This window comes from Haliotis rubra, unplaced genomic scaffold, assembly GCF_003918875.1.
Source record: "Haliotis rubra isolate DU_JTF1 unplaced genomic scaffold, ASM391887v1 Scf1856, whole genome shotgun sequence".
NCBI lineage: Eukaryota > Metazoa > Mollusca > Gastropoda > Lepetellida > Haliotidae > Haliotis > Haliotis rubra.
Window position 1 is genome coordinate 60,834 of NW_025765843.1, and position 13,398 is coordinate 74,231.

A 13,398-nucleotide genomic window follows, 5' to 3' on the forward strand; every position below is an offset into this window, starting at 1 on the left:
AGTGAGCACACCTTGCCATTGGAATCAAATCAATGATCTGAGCAGAGAATGTACACTGTTTGAAGATAATCAGGAAGTCTTCAGGAGAATTAAAAACTCTGAAGAGAAATGGTAATTTCGGTATCTACATAATATACAATAACTAATAATATATTACCGTGTTTCCTTGATTTAACGTCCGGACGTATATTTCTGTTTAGCCCCTTTAAACAACGGCTTAATAATCGCAAGAAAATATAATGGGGAGAATTTCGTCCAAAATTAAATTATCCGGCGTTTAATTGAAGCCCGGACAATGAGTACCGGCTTGTAATCATCGTAACACGGTATATGCAGTGTTTTAACTCACAATGTAAATATAAACCCCCTCTTTTTCAGATTCATTGCTATATATTCATGCAATGGGTACCTTCGTCGACGAAGTCTTGCAGTGTCATAACCTGGTGAGAATTAAACATGGCGTGAAGGAACTGAAACACAACGCAGACTTAACTGCTCATGCGCAGAAATGGGCAGACAACCTAGCTACTACCGGCAAATTTGAACATAGCAATTGTGACTTCAGCGGTGAAAACATTGGTGAAAACATAGCCATGGCGTGGAAACCTGGAGGCGAGGCATTCAGTGGTGAGTTCAAAAGGCAAAATAGTTATTCTGAAATCTTGCTATCCACAAGATTACAAAAATATAAACAACCCCAAAACAGAATGGTCGCTGAGCTTTTATCTCCAAGGTTCTTACTGTGCTTAAGATTTGTTTGTTTGTTGTATAACGCCGAACTCAGCAATATTCCAGCTATATGGCGTCGGTCTGTAAATAATCGAGTCTGGACTAGACAATTCAGTGATCAACAGCATGAGCATCGATCTACGCAATTGGGATACGATGACGTGTCAACCAAGTCAGCTAGCCTGACCACCCGATCCCATTAATCGCCTCTTACGACAAGCATAGTCGCCTTTTGTGGCAAGCATGGGTTACTGAAGATCAATTCTAATCCAGATCTTCACGGGTCACTTAATTAAGAGGTGTGCACCTGTAGATGATTCGCCCACAGTTGGCTTTAAGTGGAATTATTAATGTATTTGACGTTAATTGAGTCATATTGATGACGTCACTCTAATAGTCTTGGATTTGATACTGAATCAGGAATTCCCTGACAATTCTGAACGTGCATTTTAAACTGCTGCAACTATAGAGGTGCAAGCGATGTACAGCGATTCGCCTGACAACTTTCAGCCGCTTACAATCTCACCAATCGCTGGATGAGGTCGCTTCGATCTCAAACCAAAATGGCGAATTAGGGAAATTTGAATTCGACGGCTAAACAAGAATTGTTTGACTTGATCAGCTGGGGAATTGGCAGACAGCTTACATCCCAGCATCCTCAGCTTGTTCCACATCTTCAACGTAGTTATCAACAATCATAAATTCATCACTCGTCATCGAGGATCTTCTAACACGTTCTTCATTAGGACCAGGCGAGCAAACGGTAATCGCTCCGCCATTTTGGAAGAGTGATAAACGCTTCAAGCAGTTTGCAAGCCCGGGTTAAGTGAGTGAGTGAGTGAGTATGGTTTTATGCCGCTTTTTAGCAATATTCCAGGATTATCAAGGCGAGGGACACCAGAAATGGGCTTCCACACATTGTACCCATGTGGGGAATCGAACCCGGGTCTTCGGCGTGACGAGCGAACGCTTTAACCACTAAGCTAAATGTGGACCAGACAGACCGGTGATTGATATCGTGAGCATCGGTCAACCTTAATTGGAAACGTTGACGTTGATCTACCAAGCCACCGACCCTGACCCTGTTAGTCTCATGCAGTGACACACAGGAGTTGCTGAAGATCAATATTATTTTCAGTCTAAGCCGGTTCTTCATGGATTTAAATCTAATTCTACCCGTGAAGATCCGGGTAATAAGTCTTCAGTAACCTATGCTTGTCGTAAGAGGCGACTAACGTGATCGGGTGGTCAGGCTCGCTGACTTGGTTGACACATGTCATCGTATCCCAATTGCGTTTTACTGATGCTCATGCTGTTGATCACTGGATTGTCTGGTCCAGACTCGATTATTTACAGACCGACGTCATATAGCTGGAATATTGCTGAGTGCGGCGTAAAACAACAAACTAAATAACCAACCAACTTATTTAAATCTATTCAGTCACTCTGATCTGCTCATTATTTGATTCTATTTACAGGGAAAGAAGCATGTGATATGTGGTACAGTGAAATCAGCAAATACGACTACAACAAAGCTGGCTACTCAAATGGAACGGGTACGTTTGAGTGTTTGCAGTGTTCACATAACGAAGTCTGGAGCAGATAAACCAGTGATTCATATTAGGCACAACGCTCTATGTCGTGGTATAATGGCTTGCAATATACCAAGTGCCCGAGATTTATTTCTCGTTCCACTGACATGCATCTCCTGACTATCATAGGCTGGTGACTGATCCTTACATGGAACAGACTGAAATTTGTTCGTCATTGTAAACCGACAATAATAAGTAATGAGTAATTAGTCCCCAGTAATTGTGAGGCTCGTGTCTGCTTGACCAGTGTGAGTGAGTGAGTTTAGCTTTACGCCGCTTTTTGCAATATTCCAGCAATATCACGGCAGTAAATTGTGGTTATGTTTACGTTGAAATGACGGGCAGCATCTTGGACAGACTCTCCAGCTTCCAAACGTCCGATAGCTTGGTTTCTCTCAATTTGAGTTAAGCATGGCATTGGTGAACAAGGAGTGATAGGCCCAATTTTGTGTGCACAGACTTATACCCACTAATGGTGGTGACAATTCGTGCGTGTTTGATTTCACGAAAATGTGTGCATGATACCCACATGTTCATTGGTGTGGTGCGTTTTGGTGATTCCTTTTTTTCATGTGTTTTTACTCGGACCTTCCAAACCGCAACAAAACTTATTGATAACTCCATCAGGCTTCACTATATGCCAAAAACGCATATCAATTTAGGGTTCTGAGTTTGTTTCCTATTTGGATAAAAACTTGCGTTTGTTATGCGTGTGAGTATAGCTGAAATAGTGTTCTCAAATCCAGCTCGGTTAAACAGAGGTCACGGGGACGGTGGGGTAGCCTAGTGGTTAAAGTGTTCACTCGTCACGCCGAAGATCTTGGTTCGATTCCCGACATGGGTACAATGTGTGAAGCCCATTTCTGTTGTCCCCCGCTGTGATATTGCTGGAATATTGCTAAATGCGGCGTAAAACCTTCTTCACTCAACAGATATGGCGACATAATGATTCTCCGACATTTGCTCTGCAATGCATGCCCAGCTCCATGAAATGAATGGTTGTCTATTTCAGGTCACTTCACACAGATGGTATGGAAAGGCAGCAAGGAACTGGGTGTCGGTATCGCTAAGGGACACGACGGGAAGATATACGTTGTCGCCAACTATCTACCGCCTGGAAACTATACGGGGCAGTTCCAGGAAAACGTATTCCCACCAAAATAAATGTTTTTATTGTGATTAAATATCGTTTGTCATCCTTGTTCTGTGTTCTTGTTATTGTAAATATTTTCTGCCCGTTTGGATGACCCTCTCCGTCCCCAAAGATTTACTAAACTACCAACAGGTTTTCTTTTTTCGTAGGACTGGGTCCTTCGGGCGTTTCTTACTACATGATTTACTGTTTGTTTGTTGTTTAACGCCGCACTTGGCAATATTCCAGCTACGTGGCGGCTGTCTGTAAATGGCCGAGTCTGAACCAGACAATCCAGAGATCGACAGCATGAGCACCGATCTACGCAATTAATATACGATGACGATACCAAGTCAGCGTAGTCACCTCTTACAACAAGCATGGGTTACTGAAAACCAATTCCAACCCGGATCTTCACGGGTACAAAAAAGAAGTAATATGTTTCAGAGGCTGCAGGATTCGACCTAATGGTATTGGGCGTGACGGACAAGCGTTCACGATATCCAGAAGACCAGGGTTTTGCTCCTTTCTTTACTTATTAACAGCGTCTGTATGTGGACAAATTGCCCCTTTCTATTGCAGAAGTGGCCCGTGAAGATCCGGGTTAGAATTGGTTCCCAATTGCGTAGATCGATGCTCATGCTGTTGATCACAGGATTGTCTGGTCCAGGCTCGAATATTTACAGACCGCCGCCATATAGCTTGAATGTTGCTGAGTGCGGCGTAAAACTAAACTCACTCACTCACTATTCCAGAAGTTACCATTATTTACAACCATTGCATACTTGTTCCTTTACCCCACCCAAATGACCAAATGAAATGCATAAGACATAAACAAGACACCTTGTCACTGGTAGGGCAGGGTGCTCTCACCTTGGCGTAGACATCTTACATAGAGATTTCTGAACAACCGTCAAACACTGTTGTGGCGAAGTTGGCATCAACATAAATGCTTCGAGCTATCAGAGGTTCGATACATAATACACAATGATGACTAAATAATAAAAATTCAGGAACCAACTTTTTACTTCCAGACAGCAGTAAGGAACAGTTGTATGGATAGACAACTTCTTTATAGCGTTAGATGCGACGTTTCAGCGTAGATGCTAACCCCGTTATAAAGCAAGTGATGTCTGCATCTGTCGCAACAAAGAAGTTGTCTATCCATAACAATTGTTACTCTTTATCATACCAGTTTGTAAATGTCACTTAAAGAAGTAACAGTACTTTCGACATTTCGAAGTCTGCCACATCTGTGTTTGAATGTATATACACACTATTTCAATACAGGGTCATAAGGTGTGACCATGTCATCTCGCAATACAGCTGTTCTGGACAAGCTTAGATCTGCATTCATCTGTGAAATCTGCACAAAAATGTCTACGATGTTCAAAGAAAACGGCATTTTGTGTAATAGATCAAATGAAATTGATTTGGGTAAACCACATGCTTTCCACATATAGTTTATTTACTTGTAAGCCGATTTTTGTATGATACAAAGGGAACGTTTTAACAAGTAAGCATAAATCTGACTAGCCAACAGACGTACCTCTGAATGTCTGTTTCAGGTGAATACGAAACATTGGTTCATTAATCGGTATTAGCTCTGCCCTTATGGCAACATTTAGAAGAAACGTTAACTTTAAAACGAACATGGAATAGTAAATAGAAACGAAAGTAGCTTTCGACTGGCGTAATATATGAAACATATTATATGAATAACGGCATAAACCGATAGAAATGGACTTTATTCGTTTAAACTGATACTGCTCTTTAGATAAGGTTAGACATTTGCTTTGTTTGGTGTCCTAAATTCAATCAACTGTGAAAAGTTCACGTGAATGCCTGGATCGTTTTAAGTTGATATTTTAGCTCAACCATAAAAACATATTCAATTATACCCCCAAATCCTCAGAATAGTTCGGTTCTATTTCATCATACATATTTCCTACCGATGAGAAAAGAGAAAAAAGCTGTTTTAAAAGTGATACCTACGTTTTGCCATTATGGACCAGAATTGAAATACTACATATATAGCTTGAATTTTGACAATGGCGACTGCTTTCAGCAAGGAATTCTAATAATGGTCGCCGCTCCATAACGTAGTGAATTGAAATACTACATATATAGCTTGAATTTTGACAATGGCGACTGCTTTCAGCAAGGAATTCTAATAATGGTCACCGCTCCACAACGTAGTGAATTGAAATACTACATATATAGCTTGCTGAATTTTGACAATGGCGACTGCTTTCAGCAAGCAATTCTAATAATGGTCGCCGCTCCACAACGTAGTGAATTGAAATACTACATATATAGCTTGAATTTTGACAATGGCGACTGCTTTCAGCAAGGAATTCTAATAATGGTCACCGCTCCACAACGTAGTGAATTGAAATACTACATATATAGCTTGAATTTTGACAATGGCGACTGCTTTCAGCAAGCAATTCTAATAATGGTCGCCGCTCCACAACGTAGTGAATTGAAATACTACATATATAGCTTGAATTTTGACAATGGCGACTGCTTTCAGCAAGGAATTCTAATAATGGTCGCCGCTCCACAACGTAGTGAATTGAAATACTACATATATAGCTTGAATTTTGACAATGGCGACTGCTTTCAGCAAGGAATTCTAATAATGATCGCCGCTCCATAACGTAGTGTAGAAGCGGTCGTAAAATCGCAAATATTCGTTGCTGCAGGAAATATATTATATGGTTACCATGAAGCCAGTCCGATCCAAGTCACAACACAAATTGTTTGTTTCTTGCCGCATTTAGCATTATTCCACCTATATGGAGGCGGTCTGAAAATAATTCAGTCTGGACCAGATAATCTTGTGATTGATATCATGAGCATCGATCACGTAACTGCGATACGATGGTGTGCATCGGCTAAGTCATCAAATCTGACCACCCGATCGCGTCACTCGCATCTTTGTTTGTTGTTAAACAACACACTCAGCAACATTCCGGCTATATGGTGTCGGTCTGTAAATAATCGAGACTGGATCAGACAATAGAGTGATCAGCACCAAGAGCACGAGCACATGTGTCAACCAATTCAGCGAGCCTGACCACCCGATCCCGTTAGTCGCTTCTTACAAGGGTTGCTGAAGACACTTCTAACCCGGAACTTCACGGGTCTACGCAATTGGGATACCATGACATGTGTCAACCATGTCAGCGAACCAGACCACTCGGTCCCGTTAGTCGCTTCTTACAAGCATGGGTTGCTGAGGACACTTCTAACCCGGATCTTCACGGGTCTACGCAATTGGGATACCATGACATGTGTCAACCATGTCAGCGAACCAGACCACTCGGTCCCGTTAGTCGCTTCTGAAGACAAGCATGGGCTGGAGATGATCAGTTCTAACCCGGATCTTCACGGGGTGAGTTGATGACGAACATAAAATGTTTTCGTTCATTGCAGAGTAAACGTGTTCACTTTGAGTCTATGCACAACTTTTGTTGGTTGTTAAAAACTGAAGAATCAACTGGTTGACATCATCCATCACGGTTCATGAGTACTTATTAGTGCAGTAGTGAGTAAGTGAGTATAGTTTTACGCCGCACTCAAGCAATATTACAGCTATATGGCGGCGGTTTGTACATAATCGAGTCTGGACCAGTCAATCCAGCGATCAATAACATGAGCATCAATCAACGCAATTGGGATACGATGACATGTGTCAAGCAAGTCAGTGAGCCTGACCACCCGATCACGTTAGTCGCCTCTTACGACAAGCATGGGTTACTGAAGATCAATTCTAACCCGGATCTTCAAGGGTCTATCAGCGCAGTAGGTCAGACAAGGGTCTTTACTGTGGGCACACATGTGTGTGTGAAAGGGTATTTCACACATGTACGTCAGCTCGTGGGTGGAGCTCACGGTCTTCCAGCCGTCCTCACATGCTGCCAGCTTCACCAAGGTTGTCGAGGAACGTGGATAGTTGGGCAGCCAAGGGAGATAAGTAATGGCGCTTCCATCCGACCACCAGTAGGTGTCGTTACTCACGTCCCTGTATCCACCAATCCAGAAACACCCTGTGGGAAACAAACGCAAACTTGGGTTAAATGTTGAGTCCTAAATAGCCGAAGAAACACATAATGACATTTTGATTGTTTGATTGTTTTCGGTCAGATCTGGGGCAGTGAGGTAGCCTAGTGGTTAAAGCGTTCGCTCGTCACGCCGAAGACCTGGGTTCGATTCCCCACATGGGTGCAATGTGTTTATGATGTCATCCGCTGTGATATTGCTGGAATATTGCTAAAAGCGGCGCAAAACTAAACTCACTCACTCGGTCAGATCTTTGCTGTGAGTGTCTACATACCACCCAGTGCCAATAACAAACAAGCAGCTGATGTAATTCATAATCTCGTTTAATCCCTAGAGCTGATTTGTCCTGATGCGCCGAAATTCATACTTGGAGATTTAAATGGATGTACCCTGAAGTCTGTGCTCCCCACCTACAGTATGTAACATGTTGTATGCGGACAGACAAGACTTGTGTTATGGTAACATCAAGAACGCCTACATATCATAAAGTAAACCACCCCTAGGAGCTTCTGACCTTCACTGACTCTAAGCTGAACTGGACCTCTAACACTGAAGCTCTTTACAAGTGTCAGCAACGTCTTTATATCCTGCGTAAACTGAGATCTTTTAATGTTAACCCATCTGTGATGTCATCATTATATGTAGCAACTATTCAGAGTAGTTTAACATTTTCCTTCCATTGTTGGTACGGCTCTCTCAGTTCATCTCAAATCTAAAATAGACAAACTTGTTAACACTGCAAGTAGAATCGCACTGGTCAGATTTGAATGTTTATCATCAATATATGAGCGGCAAATCGTGAATCAAGCTGTCATCTAAATCTCACCCAACTCACTACTTAAATTCGGAATACATCCTCCTCCCTTCAGGCCGCCGCTACAAAGCTCCAATTGTGAAAACTAAGAGAGCCCGTACATCCTTTATTCCCAGCACTTTATCTCTCTTAAACAAACGTGAAGATGCTTACATTCATGAATTTATGTAAATATGTTACGCATTTGTATCTCTCTGATGTGTCAGTAGCTCTGTTGACGTAACACAAATTCCTCAAAACGCAATAAATTAGTATTCTATTCTATGTAGTGGCGGTATGTAAATAATCGAGTTTGGACCAGACAATCCAGTGATCAACCGCATCAATCGCTCTACGCAATTGAGATACGATGACATGGGGTATTGCATATGGAACTTATCTCGTCGTCTTTCTTGTTTGGACTATTAAATGCTATGTTATACATATAAAGGACTTACCAAAGTACGAGCTGTACATGACAACTTGGTGGATGGGGCTCTGTGGATGAACCAGCCTCCCTCCATCCTCCTGGCACTTGTCTGCAGCGCCATCATGGGTAGCCGTATCTGGGAATATTCTCTTCATGCAAAGTTGGGCCCCTCTAAAATATGTGTAGCCTTTAGAATACGGACACGCTCCTGAAAATATATACAGAAGAATTTGATCAAAAAGCTGTACATCGGTATATAGATGAGATGAGACTGACGTAATTTTGAATAGGTTGTACATAGCTTCCTTTCATTATCACCCATCTCTGTTTCTCTGCATATAAGTGAGTGAGTTTAGCTTTACGCCGCACTCAGCAATACTCCAGCTATATGGCGGCGGTATGTAAATAGTCGAGTCTGGACCAGACAATCCAGTGATCAACAGCATGAGCATCGATCTGCGCAATTGGGAACCGATGACAACCGGTGTCGACCAAGACAGCGGGCTTGACCACCCGATCCCGTCAGTCGCCTCATACGACAAGCATGGGTTACTGAAGGTTCATTCTAACCCGGACCTTCACAGATTCTTTCCATATAAAAGAGGAAAGACACCCTTTTCACATCCATCAGAAATATCTGCCAAACGTTGAATAATTGACCGTATGATTCGAGCCTTATCATAAGGATGTGTTTATGGATAAATCAAACTGTGATGATAGAACTTGTAAAAGGTGAAATTCCCACAGGTGACTTCCATCATAAACACATGCAAAGCCTAGTCAATTGTTCCTCTTAAAACATGGTTTAATGATGTTATACGCGTGTAGGTCTTTGAAGAACAGATGGTTAAACCGCGGTTGCCATTCATTCAGGTTGGACGAGTTAAAGGCCGTGGTAGTCTTCAGGGCAGTCAAATTAACATGTTTGTTTCTTGTGAACTGGTTTTCTTTATAACCTGGATGGGTAGGGAAGAGCGAACACAATTTTCGTTTCCTTGATTCATACTTTTATTCACGCACTCTGCTACCCGAGACGTGAATGTTGTTTGTGTGGAGTGTCACGCCGAACGTAACTAAATGAAGCCAGCGACACGAAATCAGGCAGCTCTCTGGGCCTGAGCCTAAGTTGCTGGGGACAAATTGGAACCGCTTGACGAACTGTTTTAATCGGCCATTCCAAAAACAATGAAGCAAATTGACAGAGAACGCTTGTTGGATTGAGTCGAAAATGACCAGTCCTGCCCGTTTCAGGACGTGCAACCTTTTGTTTCGAAACTGGGTAGAAGCCAGTAGAAGGGATATATGTTTGGCTTAAAATCAACGTGCAGCCTGTTTTCTTCATGGGGTATTTATACTCTCACTCAGAACGTTTTGCCCTCCTAAGCTAGATACATGGTATTTTTAATATTTTACGAATGTCAATCAATTAGATCTCAACATTCTGAGACGGAGGGCAGATAACATTTTAAAACCAGAAGACACATTCAGCCCTGACAACATCATATGTGTACCGTCACTCAGAAAGTAAAAGGAGCAAAATGGCGATAACAAACAACAACAACAACAACAACAACAACAGAAAGACACCATACAGAACATAAAATGCCTCATCTCAAAGAACCGCTCTCATAAAGATGCCTTTTCTTAGGATGCCAGGCCAGGTTTTCTATAAAGTTTTAACGACTGTGATTCTTTCAACTTTGGGTTTTCTCTTCAGTCAAAACATTGATTACACAACGTTTCCTGCTGATTGGGTTCCGTCCTATTGCGCAACTAAGTACAATAACCAGTCCAGAATTTTGAGACCAGCTCATTCAACTGGATATAATTTAATATTAATCAGTATTGTTTGATACATCTAATCACTTGTATATTGCAACACAACGCTCCTTCTTATCCTTGTAAACACGTCGTGCAGCGTGCTCTGTCGTACAGCGAGCTGTGACAGACGGAAATCTGGTAATCGTGGAAATCTCAAAACGAGGCTCTGCCACTAGAAACGTTTGGCGGGCTTGTACGGCCTTGATATTATATCAATCACATTGTACGTTATAAAAATATATTTGATAACCGCCAAAAACACATAGCAGGTGTAACCAGTGAGCCAGATGAATTGTAAATCATTTTACGACCTCATGAAATAGGGGGAGTCTGTGACGTCTCAGTTAACGTCATGCTGCCTAAACCTTGCCATAAAATATAGAAATACGATTTTTTTTAAAGTTTCAAAATAAAATTCATTTGTAAATACCATTTTCTTATGAAACAAGGAATTGGAATGTCGTGTAACCATAGTTGTTTGTAGTGTCTCTTTTCACTTTCAAACGAGAAAATTCGGATCGGCTGAAACGTAGGTCAGTGTCTGAATTCGTTAATGAGACTCATGTTTCGGTTTGTCACGTTATGCCTACATTCCGATACACTTGTTCAGTTAAGCGAAGAATCTTAAAACCAATCGAAGTCTTTTACTCATCACTGGATACATCAAAGTTGCAGTAACGCCATGATGTCTGACCATCGCAGCACGTCGTTTATTCTAGTTTTGTGCTCTTACATTATACCCACCTAATGTGATATACCTGTTCATGGACACAAAGTGTAAAACTAAAATGTTTCAGTGATAATTGGACGTAAAATACCTGCAGTAAAGCCGTTATGCTACATTATGCTTACTTAGTATGAAGTATTTGTTCAGGTACACACAGAAGCGTAAAACTAAAATGATTCATTGATAATTGCACATAAAATACCCACAGTAAATCCGTTATGCTACATTATGCCTACTTAGTGAGAAGTATTTGTTCAGGTACACACAGGAGCGTAAAACTAAAATGATTCATTTATAATTGCACATAAAATACCTACAGTAAATCCGTTATGCTACATTATGCTTACTTAGTGAGAAGTATTTGTTCAGGTACACACAGGAGCGTAAAACTAAAATGATTCATTTATAATTGCACATAAAATACCTACAGTAAATCCGTTATGCTACATTATGCTTACTTAGTGAGAAGTATTTGTTCAGGTACACACAGGAGCGTAAAACCAAAATGATTCATTGATAATTGCACATAAAATACCTACAGTAAATCCGTTATGCTACAGTATGCTTACTTAGTATGAAGTATTTGTTCAGGTACACACAGGAGCGTAAAACCAAAATGATTCATTGATAATTGCACATAAAATACCTACAGTAAAGCCGTTGTGCTACATTATGCTTACTTAGAGAGAAGTATTTGTTCAGGTACAGACAGAAGCGTAAAACTAAAATAATAATCTATGCAGGTAGACAGTTAAATGCTAATAATATGAATTTTTAGGAAATTGTTTCCTTTTTTTTTTGACGCCTTCATACCTGTTTAGAATAGGTATATTAATATGTATATAGGCCTGTATACGTAAAAAAGATTTTGATAATGATGATGATAATTTGACATAAAATACTTGCCGTTTATGTCACCTCAATTAGATATATTTGTTCAGGTACACGAAGAAGTTCAAAAGTTAAATGATTCAATGGTAACTGGACATTACCTACCTGCAGTAAAGCCATAATGTTTGACGCCAGCATCAGAGACAAGTCGGTTTGTGGTACTATGGACTTTTAGAGACGAGTAACACAGTTTTCCAACATCGTCATAAAACACTCCCGAACACGTGACGTTCTGGTAGCAGTGGACAAGACAGTCGGCAACGTCGTTGACAATAGTAGCTGGACCAAGGTGGTCATCCACAGACATCCAGTTTGTCAACATCAGCACGACTCCTAGTCCAAACACTTCCATGTTACAGTGGAAGCTCGAGATCGAGTGCCTGTCCCGCATTTTATCTCATGGGATCAATACTCACAGCGGAGATGTTGAACACGGACGGATTATGTTAGAAACTTTATCATTAAAGGGAGCTAATGTGATACTCCACATTCGCTTGGCATTTTACACCATGCGTTGTTTGTGAGACCTCCGTGATATGACTCGATGGTCGCTAAGAGCGGCGTAAAACAACACTCGACGCACGATGATATTCAGTCTACTAAACCAACGATGGTGCCTATGTCGTTTGCTGCTTCATAGGTAACAATGGACCAAAACTGATACGGATTTCTCGCAGGATGTTGCTGTGGTGACGATGATAAAAGTGGAATAATCTCAAAGTTGAAATGTGTCTGTGTATTAGTTTGACGTGGGCCAGGAAAAACCGTGGCACAGAATGAGTGTATGAGTGAGTGAGTATGGTTTCACGCCGCTTTTAGCAATTCCAGCAATCCTAGAAACGGGCTTCACGCGTTGTACACATGTGGGGAATCGAATCCGGGCATTCGGCGTGACGAGCGAACGCTTTGGCCACAAGGCTACCACCGCTCCCCGTGGCAGACAGAACAAACTTCAACCCACATTCAAAGAACTATTATTAATGTCCGCGGAAACGGACATCGGGTTGCGTACAATGCAAAATATCGATAATAAGTGTATGAATTGTTACCAGTATATGAACTGAATCATTCTGCTTGAATCCCTTGAATGTTCAAATTAAGTATTCAGTACTATACAGGATACAGGGCCTTATTGTTTTAATTTCAGTATGTAGTAACTGTGCTCCAGATAATTGCTATGTTCCATTGTGTGTAAACATATAGTAGGGTGCTTAA

The 13,398-nt window shown here is 41.3% G+C and overlaps 2 protein-coding genes across 2 annotated transcripts; one reads left to right on the top strand and one right to left on the bottom strand.

Annotated features, from left to right (window-relative positions):
- Positions 1–401: 401 nt before the first annotated feature.
- On the top strand, positions 402–3,513 carry LOC124273904 (Golgi-associated plant pathogenesis-related protein 1-like). The gene is made up of 3 exons (XM_046709247.1): positions 402–627; positions 2,202–2,285; positions 3,334–3,513. Exons 1-3 carry the CDS (start codon positions 402–404, stop codon positions 3,483–3,485), a joined length of 462 nt encoding a protein of 153 aa, XP_046565203.1. The 3' UTR covers positions 3,486–3,513.
- A 1,055-nt stretch (positions 3,514–4,568) lies between these two features.
- On the bottom strand, positions 4,569–12,598 carry LOC124273905. The gene is made up of 4 exons (XM_046709248.1): positions 12,289–12,598; positions 8,773–8,952; positions 7,354–7,508; positions 4,569–4,592 (listed from the first exon to the last, which is right to left on the bottom strand). Exons 1-4 carry the CDS (start codon positions 12,572–12,574, stop codon positions 4,569–4,571), a joined length of 645 nt encoding a protein of 214 aa, XP_046565204.1. The 5' UTR covers positions 12,575–12,598.
- Positions 12,599–13,398: the final 800 nt, after the last annotated feature.